Here is a 15,018-nt window from a genome sequence, read left to right on the forward strand (position 1 = left end):
TTCCCTCAGGCCTCCTTTCTCTCCCACAGGTGATGGACAGCTCAATGCCCTTGATCGGAGAGCACGTGGAAGAGGACAGACAGCTGATGGCCGACCTCGTTGTCTCCAAAATGAGCCAACTCCTGATACCAGGGGGCACAGTGCCCTCGCCCCTGAGGCCTTGGGTAAGGTTCTCGGGAGCACAGGAGACTTTGTACCCGTGAGAAATGCTGGGCTGTCTGGGACTGGGGAGCCTCTGGATCCAAAGGAGATACTCTTAGAATGGAACCAGCCTGGGGAGAAGGGAATGGGGTGTCGCTGGAGGCTGGGCATGCGAGCTTGCACCCCTGCTCCGGACAGGGGAGTTTGGGAGGCTCTGAGACCTTCCTCCTTCCATCATAGATAGAAAAACCTTGTCTCGACTGCACTTGCAGGCAGAGATTATTAATGTAAGAAGTCAGTTGTCCCTTCTGTGCCCTCCGTCCTAGGCCCGAGCAGGGCGCAGCGGGTGCGTGTGGGTGTGTGTGTATGGCCGTGTGCATGCACGCATGGGCGTGTGTACGTGCACGCGTGCCCTTTGCGTGTTCCCAGGGCACCAGTCAATAGGGACTATTGTGCCTTCTGTCTCTCCATCCCCCAACCTCGACAAGCTCCCACATAGCTCCTCCCTTCCACGGCGCTCACCACAGATTACCAGATCGTTCTCCAAAGAATTCGCTAGCACTCAGCTTTCTGGAAAAGCAAGTCTCAAAACCTGCTCCCCCCGCCCCCCACAAGAACAAATCTATGATGGTAGCTGTCGGAATGATGGTTATACTTGAGGGGTTGCTGGCTGGGAAGGGCGTGGGGCAGCCTCCTCGCCTGGAATGCTCTGGCCTGATCCGGGTGGTGGCTACACAGATGGATACGCATGTAAAAACTCATGACCGTGTACTCCCACTAACTGTGCGCCTTAGGTAATACGTCTTACCTCCGTGGTAACAAGATCTAAGTCCTGCCTTCCCACGCAGGAAGCGGAGGGCTGTGGCAATCACGACAGGCTTCTTTCCTCTCCTGCTCTAGGCTGCACACGCTAAACCAGCAAAATCCCCGGGGCCAGCCCAGCTGGGGCCTCTGCTTGGACAGCCACAGTCACGGCCACCCACACAAGGTAAGAGCCACAGGTCACCAAGGGAAAGCAGACAGGGAGGATGCTGAAATGCCCTGAGGGGTCCATGGGTGCTCTCCAGAAGGCACTCTGGGAAAATCCGCCGCAGTGCTGTGTCCACAGAATATGTGCATTTGCTCTGTGGGCCGGATGGATGAGACTGTGATGTCTGTCACCCCCTTCAACTCAGGCAGGAAGGACGGGGAGACAGGTGACTGCTGAGCACCTCCGCCGTGCCAGGCACCGGGCAAGGGACTTTCTCATCTACCCCCCCCCTTTATTTTTCTTGTCTCCCAAGCACTCCCCAGTGAAAGCATCAGTATGTCCTTTTTCCAGAGGTGGCCATGGCACAAGTAGAAAATGCAGGTTTATACGTGTGGCTTTTCAGATCTTTGAGAAGGTGTCTTGTTTCTTAGCCACTAGTGGTGCCTAATTATGGATTTATGAGCCAAGCAGCCAGACAGAGAGAGAAAGAAACACAGAACATTGATAAGACTTCGTCGATGGAAATTCTCCCTCAAAAAATATTCCAGCATTGCTGTGTAAATGCTGACACTTAGGAGAGAACGGATAAACTCGTGATGACAGGAGGGAGCCATGGCAATAACTAACTTTCTCACGGAACGTCACCACCTCTGTGTTGTCCCGCGCAGGCCTGGCGGGGGACACCGCATGCCGCCGCCTCGCTCAGCTCGCTCGCAGCCAGAACCTTCCAGATGCGCCCCCTGCTCTAGCACCAGCTTGGAGCTTCCGTGCAGCTCTGCATCAAGAGGCCCCACCGGCTGGTTTCATGACAATCTTCTTAAGAATCTCCTTAGAACCTGTCAGAAGGGAAAAGCTTGACTCACGCTGTGGCCTTTCCAGTTGCTTTGATTAAAGTGACATATTCATGGTTTCTTGGGACAATCCGGCCTTGGGCATTAAATGGCATCGTCTTCCACGGGTCTCGGATAAAGGGCCCAGTCCATCTTTCTTGTGTCTGCGTCTCTTCTCAGAAAAGCAGAAAGTATTCAAGAAAAGGGAGATTGCATAACTTCCATAACTGTGTGCATGGACGTCGGGATTCTTCGTGAGGCAGATAGACGTGTTTTTGAATCCTCCTCCTCATCTCAGTACTCTTAAGTCTTAGGCAGGTCTCGTCGTTTCTCCGAGGCTTGGTCTCCCCAGGGATATAACCGCTGCCCTGGGTAGTTATGGGGAGCTGTCCATGGGCAGCAAGGTGCCTGGCGCGGGGGTATCACCCAGGTGCTAGCTCAGTTTACTAGGAATAACTATCTATATAACTTCCACTGTTAAAAACTTACACACAATAACATGTGTCTTATTAACAATTAAAATATCCATGTTGTTCTTAATGATCATTACCGTTAACCGTCCTTAGAAATAAAGCAGCTCCACTACCCTCCTGCCTAGAGGTAATTCTATCATTATAAATGTTCAAAAATGATTTATTCATCCCCCTGCCGGGCTCCTGGCTGTGCCTCTGCCCTGCCCTGCCCTCTCCTTTCCCGCTCTGCCCCAGGACTTACTTTTTTAAAACACATTTGAACCGAGCACTTTTTAAAACAGAGAACTACTGTATTCTGGTTTCCTCTCCGGCCCAGAGTACAGACATGCTTGATAAAGAGATATTATTTTAAGGGACACGGGGCTAAACACACTTTTTAGTGAGTTGAAAAACAATTAATTTAAAACCAATTAAGATAATTAAAGCAAATGCTCATTGAATTAACATTCAGATTAAAAATAACAAGGCTAATTAAAAAACAATGCTTTCATTGAGTTCCCAAAATAACAGGATCACATTATTAACTTGTTTGTTTGAACTCACCATAAAAAGTGAAGTTTTCTTTTAACGAACCTCGTAATTTTTTAGCACCAATCCTGGTGCTTAGGCAAATACTTTCTATATATAAGTTAATGGGTTTTTGTATGTGCTGAAATTAAAAATACTAAATTGTTTGCTTTGCCAAGACACTGAAAGAAATGAGTGTCTCTTGAGGAAGCCCAGGTGTCTAAGGGATTCGACAAATTGTTAATAAATGAATGAATGAGGATCCAGATTTTTCCAAGATATTATTGGCCCCGGGGTAGGGGAGGAGACGGGAAGACTTGAGATAAAAGTAGAGAACAGAGGTTTTCTTTGACCGGAAGTGGGTTTAAGACACACAAGAGGAAGCCAGCATTTAGAAATCGGGAGCTTTGGCACAAATACCTCGATTTCAAGTTCTCTGGATAGAGCAGAAGCTCTGGAAGCCAGGGGCTCGGGTTCCTCCTCAGCAAGTGTCCTCTGACAGTCCCAGCGGCTCCCTAGGACAGCAGGACTCCGCCATTTGCCTCAGGCCCCGCCCCTCCCTAGTGTCACCTTCACAGCAATGTAGTGTTGATCCTTACTTCCTTTAGCTTGCACCTCTTTAGGGAAAGAGTTCTCCGAACTATGTTTGTATCTCAAGGGAAAATTTTTTTTTAATTTAAAGTAGCAGTCTGCTTGGGCTGCCATGATTTTTTGGACACTTGCCTGCTTCATTTATTTCGGCGTTTGGATTGGAGATCACTGGGCCCTCCGAACCACCAGGACAGACAGCGACGAGGGCGGTGCACAGCAAATCAAGGCCATGTGCAATCACTTGCTAAATCTTGGCTGCCATTCAGTCCAGCGTCGGAAGTGCTGCCCGGGCTCCCAAGAACGTCCACACTGGGAGGGATGTGGAGGGTCTGCTCCGAGGGCCTCATTTTACAGACAAGAGTCCAGAAACCCCGAGAAAAGTGACTTACTCACTCCTGGCCGCAGAGCAAGTTAACGCGAGACTGGAGTTAAGACCTGGGGCTCCTGGTGCCGCCAGACATGCAGGTCGTGCCCTCTGCAAAGGTCCGGGTTGGGATGACGTCGGAGGGCAAAGGTCAGCTGAAGCCTCGGCCCAGCTCCTCTTGCACCTGGCTCAGGGCGGCCACCCCGGGAGGAGAGCACCTTTTCTGCATTTGCACAAAGATGTGAGGACTCAGGGCAGCCCTGCATGGCATAGTTTCGGGGGGTTGTTTTTTGTTTGTTTGTTTTTTAAGGAAAAAAGAGAAAACGAAACAGAGCTTTTGAGTCAAAGAGATGTAGGTTTGAATGTTGGCTCTCCCCTTATTAAAAGTGACAGCTCGAGCAAGTCGCAGTATGTCTGGGACTCAGCTTCTTTGGAAAAATGGGGACATTTGTGGGGATCATGCCTAACCCGCAGCGCGATGCCAGGCTGCCCAGCCCTAGGCTGGGGGTGTAGTGGGCTCAGTAAGACCCGGGGAGGGCAGATGAGCGGAAGCCGCGTTAGGAAAGGGCCCCGGAGACGGGCCCCAGCCCCTTTGAACTCCCAGTCTCCTCACCTGTCTGAAGTGATCTCAACAAAGCCAGGCGAGGACAACTGTGCTGCAGGCCCCCATCTGTTTGGGCAAAATGCAATTCAGTCAGCAGCCCCGACACTCGGGCTTCGAGGATGAGGAGAGAGCACCTTGCTTGCCTGGGGCCTTGGAGTTCCACTCAGTCATTTCTGGGCGGCTAAAATGTCCCCAAGTTTATGATGCCCCTTTGCTTGTTGGTGAAGGCCCACATGCTCTGTGCAGTGAGAGGGAGAAGCCAAGACCCCGTGAGCTTCCTGCGGCTACGCCTTCTAGTTGGGAGAACTTGGGGAGGCTCAGTGTGCACCTCTCCGTGATGAGAAGGATGGCATCTTCCCTACCAGCCCCTCTCTAGACCAAATGACATATATGCCTTTGAAAGTTCTTAGAAAAGTGTAAAAAGCTATTGAAAAGTAAGGGATAATCCATTGTTTCGAAAGGAATACATCTTCAGTGTGGGAAACATCAGTGAGCCAAAGGAAGAGAATTAACCCCACCACTTTAGTAATCATGAGCCGTGGCTCGTTACTCAAAGCGCGGAGAGCAGAAGGATCACCTGGGAGCTTGTTAGAGATGCAGAACCCCAGATCCCCCCGGTAGGAGTCTGTGTGGGCCGCCATAACAAAATACCATAGACGGAGTAGCTTCGACAAAAGACATTTATCCTCTCTCTGTCCTGGAGGCTGGAAGTCCAAGGTCAAGGTGCCAACAGGACTGAAATTTCTCCCCATGGCTTGTGGACATCACCTTCTCACTGTGTCTTCATGTGGCCTTTCCCCTGTGTGGCCCCTGGGGTCTCTCTCTCTCTCTCTCTCCTAAGGACTCCAGTCCTATTGGATTAGGGCCTCACCCTCATGACATCATTTAACAATAAAGAGTTCCTTTAGGGCCCTATCTCCAAATGCAGTCACCTTGAGGGTGAGGACTTCTAAATATGAATGGGGGGGTGGGACACAGTTCGGTTCACCACACTCTCCCTCCCGTACCTCCTGTATCAGAATCTTTATTTTGACAAGATCCCCCAGTGATTCGTGTGCACATTAAAATTAGAGACACGCTGGTTTGAGGGGACAACTTTCCAGTCTTTATGTTTTACATAGCTACATACGTATGTGCTAAAATGGAATAAACCTGTACATGCTATTTTGTAAGCTGCCTTTTTGTTCAGCAGTATATATTTAGCACATATTGTCAACAATATTCTGTCATTTACTATGATTCTGCCATATCATATATGATGGCCACAGCATATTCCATTATATGGATGTATCTTAATGTTCCCGATCAGTTCCGCAACTGGGCATTTATATTGTTTTCAGCTTTTCACTGTTAAAAAAACACTGTCATGAACATCCTTGAAGCCATATTTGTGCACAGCCATGTTTATCTTAAGAAAAACTTGAACGTCATCACTTTTCCCCCTCTAGGGGGCCCTCGCCAAACTCCGACCCAGCCGCCGGCGCGATCTGGAAGCCCGTCCCAGCAGAGGCTCTCCCCCCAGGGCCAGCAGCCCCTGAGCCCCCCATCTGGATCTCCGCAACCGCAGAGATCACCAGGCTCTCCGCAGCTGTCCCGGGCATCCAGTGGCAGTTCTCCAAACCAGGCCTCCAAGCCAGGCGCCCCCCTCACCTCCCAGCCCCGGCCCCCCGTTCAAGGCCGGAGCGCCTCCCAACAGGGGGAAGAGTCCAAGAAGCCAGCACCGCCCCACCCTCATCTCAAGTAAGTGCTCTGGGGTTGGGCAGGGTCAAGGGTGGAGTTGGGCTGGGGCAGAGCTGGGCTGACTCGGGACAGGGACTCGGAGACAAAGGGCCTCACCCAGATTTTAAATGGGTAGGAGGCCTAGAGGATGGAACTTGGATGACTGGCAGGACTCAGGAGGTCAAGAGTATAGGGTAGATCCCACCACCATCCTCCAGATACACGCACACCAGTTATCTCTTGCTGCATAAGAAACCTCCCCGAAACAGTAGCTTAAGAAAACAGCCATTTTTTTCGTTCAAAATTTTTTGATTCAGCAATTTATGCTGAGTTTGACTCACCTGGGAGATTCTTCGGCTGGTCTCTCCTGTAGAGTTGCCAGATAAGATACAGGATGGCCAGTTGGACTTGCATTTCAGACACGTGATGAATAATTTTGAGTATAAGTGTATCCTCAAATATTGCATGGGCTATACTTACACTAAAAAAGTATTTATTTTTCATCTGAAATTCAGATTTAACTGGGTAGCCTGTATTTTTATTACTAAATCTAACAGCCCTACTCTGCTGGGATCGTGATATGGCTGCAGTCATCTGGCATCTTCACCGGGGCTGGATGGTCCAAGAGAGCCTTACACACACATCTGCTGTCAGCTAGGCCTCTCTCTTTCGTGGGCCACAACCTCCTTCAGGCTGGGCCCCGCCTCCTCACAGGGTAGAATTCCACCCCCAAAGAGCACAGGTAGAAGCTTCAAGGCCTCCTGAGGCCCAGCTTGAAGGTACACAAGGTCATTTCATCGCACCACATGCTTTTGGTCAAAGCAACTCACGTGGCCAGCGAGGCCCTTGGTAGGAGGACCTGCAAAGCCACATTGCGAACGGCTAGACCCCAGGCACGGGAGGAACTGTGGCCGTCATGCCATGTTTGTAAACGACCCATCACGATACACACACTCGTCCCCTTTCCTCTCAAGCCCATCTCTCGGTTTGAGGCCAGAGAGGTCCCAGATGTGTTTTCTTGGGAAAGCCCCCCCCTTCCTGCAATGCCAAGCACTAGTATCGATAAGCATAGTCTCACTCCCAGCATCCCGTGTCCACTTACCTTGTGCCAAGCACTTCACCTAGTTGGGGGTTTTCTTCAATTCTCACAAGCTTAGGAGTTAGTAACTATTATTATCTGCATTTTACAAATGAGGAGGAGATGAATAACTTGCCAGAGTTCCCACTGTTGGTGAGCGGAAGAGCTAGGATTGAGCACAAGGCATCCAGTCCCTGGATCGGGCTAACCATAATGTGTTTGAATGGTGATCCATTCACATGGCTCCTCTGATATCTAAAAGATATTAACAATACCAAAGATACACAGTAAAAAACCTTCCTCCTGCCTCATTCCTATCCAGTGCCTTCCTGCCCCCCTGCTCCCCAGAGGTGACCACTCTTGTTTGTTCCTTGTGCGGTCCTCCAGTGTTTCCTTGCACAAATACAAAAATGTATGTTGGTTCCCTCCCCCTGCTTTTTACAAATGGTAGTACTTACTATCCACCCCATTCTCCTTGCTTTTTACATTTAACGATAAATCCTGAAGTTCTTCCATCAGTTCACTGAAATTTTCTCCTTTTCACAGCTGTATTATATTCCTTTTTAAAATTTTATTATGTTAGTCATCAAACATTACATCATTAGTTTTTGATGTGGTGTTCCATGATTCATTGTTTGCGTATAACACCCAGTGCTCCATGCAGAACATGCCCTCTTTAATACCCATCACCAGGCTAACCCATCCACCCACCCCCCTGCCCTCTAACACCCTCAGTTTGTTTCCCGGAGTCCATAGTCTCTCATGGTTCGTCTCCCCCTCCAATTCCCCCCCCCTTCATTTTCCCCTTCCTTCTCCGAACGTCCTCCATGCTATTCCTTATGTTCCACAAATAAGCGAAACCATATGATGATTGTCTTTCTCTGCTTGACTTATTTCACTTACACAGCTGTATTGTATTCCACTGTATAGCTGTACTATAATCTAACTCATCTGCCACAAACAGAAATGTGGTTTGCTCATGCAGAGAAGGCGGCCGTGAATAACCTTGCACACACACTCTCACGTGTGCAGGATCAGCTGTAGAGAAGATGCCAGCAAGGGTGGTGTTGGAGCCAAGGGGAAAGGCATTGTGAATTTGATAGGTATTAGCAAGAGGTCCTCCGGGCAATACGGTGCCGTGGGTGAGAGCCCAGACTCGAGAGTCAGACCACCTGGTTTCAAATCCCAGCTCTCCCACTTAAAAGCTGGATGACCTCAGAAACATGACTCAACCTCTCTGTGCTTCTACTTCCTCACATGCGAAGTGGGGACAGGAGGACTTACCCCACAGGCTTCTTATGAGGATTAAAATGAGTTTATGCAGTTAGCGCTTAGAATGCTACTGGCAATTTATAGGTGTATCTGAGACAACCTCTCCCACGCGAAGAGGTGCAGCCCAGCTCATCCCAGGTCAGGAGAGGGCTTTGGAATTTTGGATAGTAAGTACTGACCCTATAGTAATCCAGCTAGAAACACTTAAATCTCCTGATTTACTGCTTTGAAGTATTATGTGGTTCAGTTCAAGTCAGCAGGTGTTTATCAGATCCCCAATCTGCACCTCGTCCTGGATAAGGCCCGTGCGGCATAAGCAAGGGGTACAAGATGGTCCCCGTTTGGGAGAGGATTTGGGTTTTATGGTGATGACAAGACTGTGTGGGACTTTCTTACACTGTGGCCTTTGACAGCATCTCTTCCTGTGTCTGTCACCTCCACCAGAGTGGGAGCCCCCTGAGAGCAAGGGGATTCATCTCCACGGCCCTGTCACCTAGCGCCAGGCCGGCTCAAACAGCGGGCGCCCTGAGGATCCCAAGGCGGGTCGGAATCGGTAGTAAAGGCTTCAGGGAAAAGGTGGGGATTGAAGCCCCAAGTGGGAGAGAAGAGGCCCAGGGGTGAGCTGGACCGGCCCGCCCTTTTACCGGTGAGGTGAAGGAGGCCCTAAGCCGTGACGCACTTGCCGAGGCCAGAGGGGGCGACAGCAGAGCGGGGTCCGGAACGCGGGCCTCCTGACTCCCAGACTAGTGCCAGGAAGGGCAGGAGGAGGTGCCACAGCCCGAGGCTGATACAGACTTCACAGGTGACCTGGAGGCGGGAGACTGGGCCAGTTGCCGGCCGGTAACGCCTGTCCTCTGAGCAGCCCGGCCTGGTGGGCACTCCCCTGTTACTTGGTGTGAGCCCCAATTTCTGCACCTAAAAATGGAGGACACCAATAACCACCGTGCTGGTGAAAGACTGTGTGTGATGCATTTCGCATCACGTAAGCATTGGGATGCCTGGTTTCCGGTCATCACATCCTCGTGATGACTGGGCTCGCCCTGCCGGCTTCCAGGCAAGCCCTCTCGACTGTGTCTCGGGCCCTGTCGCCCCCAACCCCCCTTGCCTTTCTGTTTCAGCAAATCCCAGTCCCTGACGAACAGCCTCAGCACCTCCGACACCTCCCAGCGCGGGACCCCAAGTGAAGATGAGGCCAAGGCCGAAACCATCCGCAACCTGAGGAAGTCCTTTGCCAGCCTGTTTTCCGACTAACCTGGCCGGGGCTGGAGCAGGGGGTGCTCCATTCCACTCTCCCTTCTCCTGCCTCATCTTCCTTCTCAGCCTTGGTTCCCGATGGGAACAGAATGGAGGGCCTGAGAATATACTCTCTAAATGCCTTTGACCCAGGAACTGAGTATCTATCTATACGTGCTCCCCCTCCCTTCACCATGACATTCCAGCTCATCCAACTCAGTGGTGGGCCTTTGACAGCCTCCGGGTTCCTCAGTTCAGGCCCTAAAGGCATCACATCTCCCTGCCCACCCAGATGCTTGCTCCCCTGCCTCAGATAACCAAGTGAAATGTCTGTGTGTGGCTAGTTTTCACATTTCTTGTTAGTGTTTTGCTTGCCTTCGGGTGAAGGCCCCGAGCCTCCCCTCCATCAGGTGCAGGCACTGGGACCTCAACAACATTGGAGGCAATAATCTTTCGACAGTGTTTTGCAAACAGAAGGAGAAAAGCCCAGCCAGGGGCACCTACTACCTACCCATGCTAGCTCCATCCAGGCTCGAGATCACCCCCCAGGCCAGACAGGCTAAGCCCCATCCCATGTGGCCACCGGTGGGATCCTAAGAACCGTGGAAAGAAATCAGATCCTGTGTGAAAAGTGGGGCCTTCCAGAACACAACAGAAACGGAGGAGATGTCCTGAAGTGCTGCTCACGCCCGGATTGGACGGCCACGGGCAGACCACGGATTCTTTGACGAATCATCACTAGCTCCCAGAGGAGGAGGATGCCCTCAACTTCCCAAAGAGGGAGTCAGGTTAGGACTCCTCCAGCCATTCTGGGGTGTCACCCCACAAGGAACTCTGAATTCCCACCAGGAAGGCTGTCCCCTCCTCCAGGACAGAGGAGGAGCCAGAGAGAGTCCGAGGCACGGGCTGAGAAAGGGCCATGACAGGGACTTCGAGGCTGGCATGCCACGGACTGTTGCCAGCAAGGCACGGGTAGGTTACTCAGTTGTAAAAGGTTCCCATGGTCAAACATGTTTAGGAAACACTGTTTCTATTTCTTGTTTTGAGGTTGGTAGTGCACATTACATGTCCAAGGTCCTCCGGCTTCCTGCGGTAAAGAAATGAGCTTTCACCTTGCTTAACCCAAACTTACTAGACGAAACAAGTTCCCTGCAGAGCTGGCAAATGTCCCGACTCCCTTTCCAAAGCCTGCTCCCTCCATCAGACTGCCTCCCGTGATCAGACAGGGTGCAGGGCTGCCCCGAGTCAGCACGCACCCGGTGCTAGAAACATTGTAGGTGCCAGAACCAGCCTCCTGGGCTCGTTTCGAGCCCAGGACGTTAGAACATAGCCACCACGCTCTCCCCTTGCAGCCATTCTAAGTAGAGGAGAGAAAGCTCCTAGGACAGGGTGTAACACCACGAAGCCCATGTGTTTGGGGAGATCAGGAACAGAGAAAACACTCAAGGCAATCATCCCTTCTGCACGGGAGATTAGGATCGGAAAAAGTCAATCTCACTTGGTTCTCGGTAATAAAATGCAACCCAAAACACACAACAGAGTGGTCACAGGCCCGACAAAGTTTCTCAAAGTGTGGGCACAGCTAGCTTCATTTCAGACCAAAGGAGTCCGGATTTCTGGTCGTAAGGCCCAGACCTGTAGGTTGGTCGGTCTCCCCGAGTATTCTGCGCGCATATTGAAGTCAGACCAGCCGCCCTGCGCTGAGCGGGGAGGGAAGGCCACGCTGCGAGAACAGTACTGATGTGGACGCTTTCCAGCCAGGGACCCGCTCCTTTGCTGAGCAAAACTAGTGGCTTCATAAACTGTGTGGCTGAGATGTTCCCACTTCCCTATAATCCGTCCTAAAACATCTCACATCCAAGCTCCATCTCCCACATACTCCAGCTACAGTAGCACAGACTTCCTTCATCAGGCCAGGCATCCTGATTTCTAGAACCACGCACACGTGATCTATGACATAACACAATAACCGGCACATTGCAAGAAATGTTCCCACTGGTCTGCATACGAGCGTCGAGACCCAGAGTGGCCTTGCAGAGCGCGCGGATCCCCAAAATGGACGGTTTCCTCACATGGGTACCACGTGTTCCTTCCAAACATTTCACCTTTCATAGCTGTGACATTTTTGAATGGGAAAGGACAAAAAAGAAGCGAGAAGGGAGTCACTCGGCAGAGGTTCTGAAGGGTTGTTTGTTGTTTTTTGCTTTGTTTCAACACAACTTCGACCCAAAGAAAGGCTAGCATTTTCCTTCCAGGCTGACTGGGTGAGGCTGAAACACGGTGAAGAGCCATTTGGTTTGTGCTAAGGTGGGGCGCAGTGAATGGGGACTGAAGGATGTCGCCTCGGGGGACACTGCCACCCCGGTCTTCCTCCTGTCACCATGGTAAGCTGGTACCGTAGCTGAGCTAGGTGCAAAGTCAGCTTTCCAGGGACACTGAATATACATATCCTTCTCTTCCGTTACCCCCGTGTTCTCTTCATCATTACTGCACTCCCTCCGAACGTTCATGCCCGCTGAGGAGGCAGGGAGGACGGGCCTTCACTCACATGGCAACAAATACCGGAGCGAATCCCTGGAGCGGCCTCCTGACGTTCCCTTGGAGTTCGCCGGGCAAGGAGCTCGCGGGGAAAGCAAGCTGGTGCAGGTCGCTGGCGGATGAGCTACGTGAGTCAAGGCAGTTGATGGAGGGAGCAGGTGTTCAGGACGTTTTAGGAAACTAGGAAAATGTACACAAAGTGTGAAGACTGGAGGAAAAGCCTGTCTTTAAAAGAGTCTCAATGCAAGGAAGTCACTTGCCCAGGAACAGAATCGGAGTCTGAAAGGGAATGGGAGCAGATTCAGGGGGCCAGGAGGCATCCCCCGTGGGACACGGGGCCAGGGGGGACAGGTGGCCACAGGGCCACCAGGGCCGGGAGCCAGGGGGACGAGGTGCCAGCGTCAGGAGCAGGCAGAAGAGGCTGTGGCGCGCAGAGCAGAGAGCAGGACCACGTGCCGCACACCAGAGCCCCGCAGACGGCCGGGCCCCAGCTGAAGATGTCCCGCAGGTGCTCCGTGTCCCTTTGGAACCTGCCCCTCCCCGCACCAGGGGGCAGACAGCTCGGCTTTATTCGGCTTCGCGGAACAGGTCCGTGGCTCGTTCTGCTTCTTGGCACCGGTGAAAGCACACAGGTCGGAGTCCGAACTGAAGCCGGTTAAGTCAGGCGGGCGGATGCAAGCAGTGACTGAATCAGATGGGGGACTAGTTCAGGGCCCAAGTGCACTTTTAAGCGCGTTTTTATCCTGGAGAGCATGCCGGCTGATTTCTAACTGTACTGACAAGTGTCAAAAGCTGTCCCCAACTCCCACGCAGTCACTGGTAAAATTCAGAGGTTCGGTCTAGTATTTGGACTCTAAGGGAAAGCAGCATTTGGGGTTTGGTTGGAGACGAATTGGAAGTTTGGGCAACAAGCAAGTCAGATGGGTCCATTAACCAAACACAATGCAGAAAGGGCACAGAGGCTCCCTCTGTTTCCGCAGCCAAAATAGGTGAGACCGGGACTCTTAGATGCTGGGTTCAGAGCTCTCTTGACCGGCCAGAGGAAGAGGGGAATGGCCAGGACGTGATTTCTGAAACCGGGGAGTCATTCCTTTAAGGGAAAACCAATCAAAACCAAAACGTTCCTTCTACAATGCGTATGTGTGAATCCTTTAAATGCCCCTTTGCCTTCCATCGTTTGTGTTCCGATTGGTCCCCCCACTTGTGATTCCCATTGGCAAACTCTGATAGTGTCAGTATCTGCCATCTGTGGTCTTCCTTGGAGTCTAGGGCAGAAGCAAGTTAGCACCTGGCAGCCACCGCCCAGGGAAGGAGAAAGGCCAGTCTTGGCGCCGGCCCCGAGCACAGGGAGCAAAGGGAGGAGAGTCCGGCTCCGTCAGAGTGAGAATTACTGAGATCTGAGGCTAAGCAGCGATCTCAGAATTGGAGCACCAAGCAAGAGTGAGAGGTCAAAATTCAACCATTTTTACAGAGGGGATCACAAAACCTCCTATCAGAAGAAAAGGGTACCTCCCATGATTTGATGTCCAGCCATGCCAAACCGTATCCTCCATTTATAAAGAGGAGGAGTGGGGTGGGGGGGCTCCTGGGTGCCTCAGTCCGTGAAGTGTCTGCCTTCGGCTCAGGTCATGATCCCAGGGTCCTGGGATCGAGTCCCGCATCGGGCTCCCTGCTCAGCGGGGAGCCTGCTTCTCCCTCTCCCTCTGCCCCTCCACCTGCTTGTGCTCTGTCTCGGTCTCGGTCTCTCTCAAATGGATAAATAAAATCTTAAAAAAAGTAAAATAAAACTCATTTTAAAAAGAGAAAGAAGGGGGAGAGAAAGCATGAGCTCCTGTTAGTAAAATTAACAGTAGGGCAAAATACGGGGCCACAGAAAGTCGTGAAGGCTCCGAGCCACTGAAGAACTGAAGTGTTACTGAAATGCTTCCGGTCACGCTACCATCTCACCTCCATCCCAATATGAGCAAAGTGATGTCACAAAGTCACACAGTGCGTGCGCCGCAGCCAAACCATCATCTCACTCTCATGACCTACCAGCAATACGTAGGGCTCCGTGGTTTCAGCTGAATGAAAAGAATGTGGGATTTTACAAGCTTCCAACTATAAATTTAGCCATTCAAGAGGAAAAGCTTTGAGGCTGGTTTAAGAATTTAGAATAAACCACTGTTCGAGGACAGATTTAGGCGTACGGCACACCGCCAACATCCTCAACTACGAGATCTGTCACACTGTCCGGGAAGTCTGATGGGGTGTCGGAGGGAGAGGAGCCCCTGCATCCCTGGGACACCAGCACCCTCCGCGGGCCGCTCGAGGACCCTTCAAAAATGACCGCGTTTTGCAAACTCATTGTTTTATAGTACTTGGTGCTTCTGGTCATCACGATGTCCTCCAGACACACACACACACACACACACACTGCAGCCTGACACCACAGCAGCCACAGAGAGCTGTAGAGAGAGAGAAGGGTGTACTTGGACCCACCAAAGCTTCAGGTAATTCTCCAGCCCAGACCCAACTAAAGCCACACTGCATCTAGTGGACACACTTTTTAAAAAGCTGTCCTATAGCTCAGATATCCCAAAATACCACAGAAAGAAATGTCAAGGCCCCAATCCTTTGCCCATATACATTGAGCTACGAGGGGTGGCATGGCCTCTAGAAAATCCTATTATTGACTGAATTTTCTTCACTGTGATGG

At 51.4% G+C, this 15,018-nt stretch overlaps 1 protein-coding gene across 2 annotated transcripts in view; it reads left to right on the top strand.

Annotated features, from left to right (window-relative positions):
- Positions 1-10,359, top strand: part of SYN3 (synapsin III) — a 410,509-nt gene extending 400,150 nt beyond the window's left edge. For both annotated transcript variants that reach the window (XM_034987637.1, XM_034987638.1), the window contains 4 exons: positions 30-164; positions 1,042-1,129; positions 5,929-6,220; positions 9,668-10,359. In XM_034987637.1, coding sequence (XP_034843528.1) covers positions 30-164; positions 1,042-1,129; positions 5,929-6,220; positions 9,668-9,800 — 648 coding nt within the window. In that variant the 3' untranslated portion in view covers positions 9,801-10,359. The remainder of the gene's footprint in view (positions 1-29; positions 165-1,041; positions 1,130-5,928; positions 6,221-9,667) is intronic.
- The last annotated feature ends 4,659 nt before the right edge of the window (positions 10,360-15,018 follow it).

The sequence above is a fragment of the Mirounga leonina genome, unplaced genomic scaffold (genome assembly GCF_011800145.1).
Source record: "Mirounga leonina isolate KUSES-001 unplaced genomic scaffold, KU_Mleo_1.0 Mir_418, whole genome shotgun sequence".
NCBI classification, from domain to species: Eukaryota; Metazoa; Chordata; class Mammalia; order Carnivora; family Phocidae; genus Mirounga; species Mirounga leonina.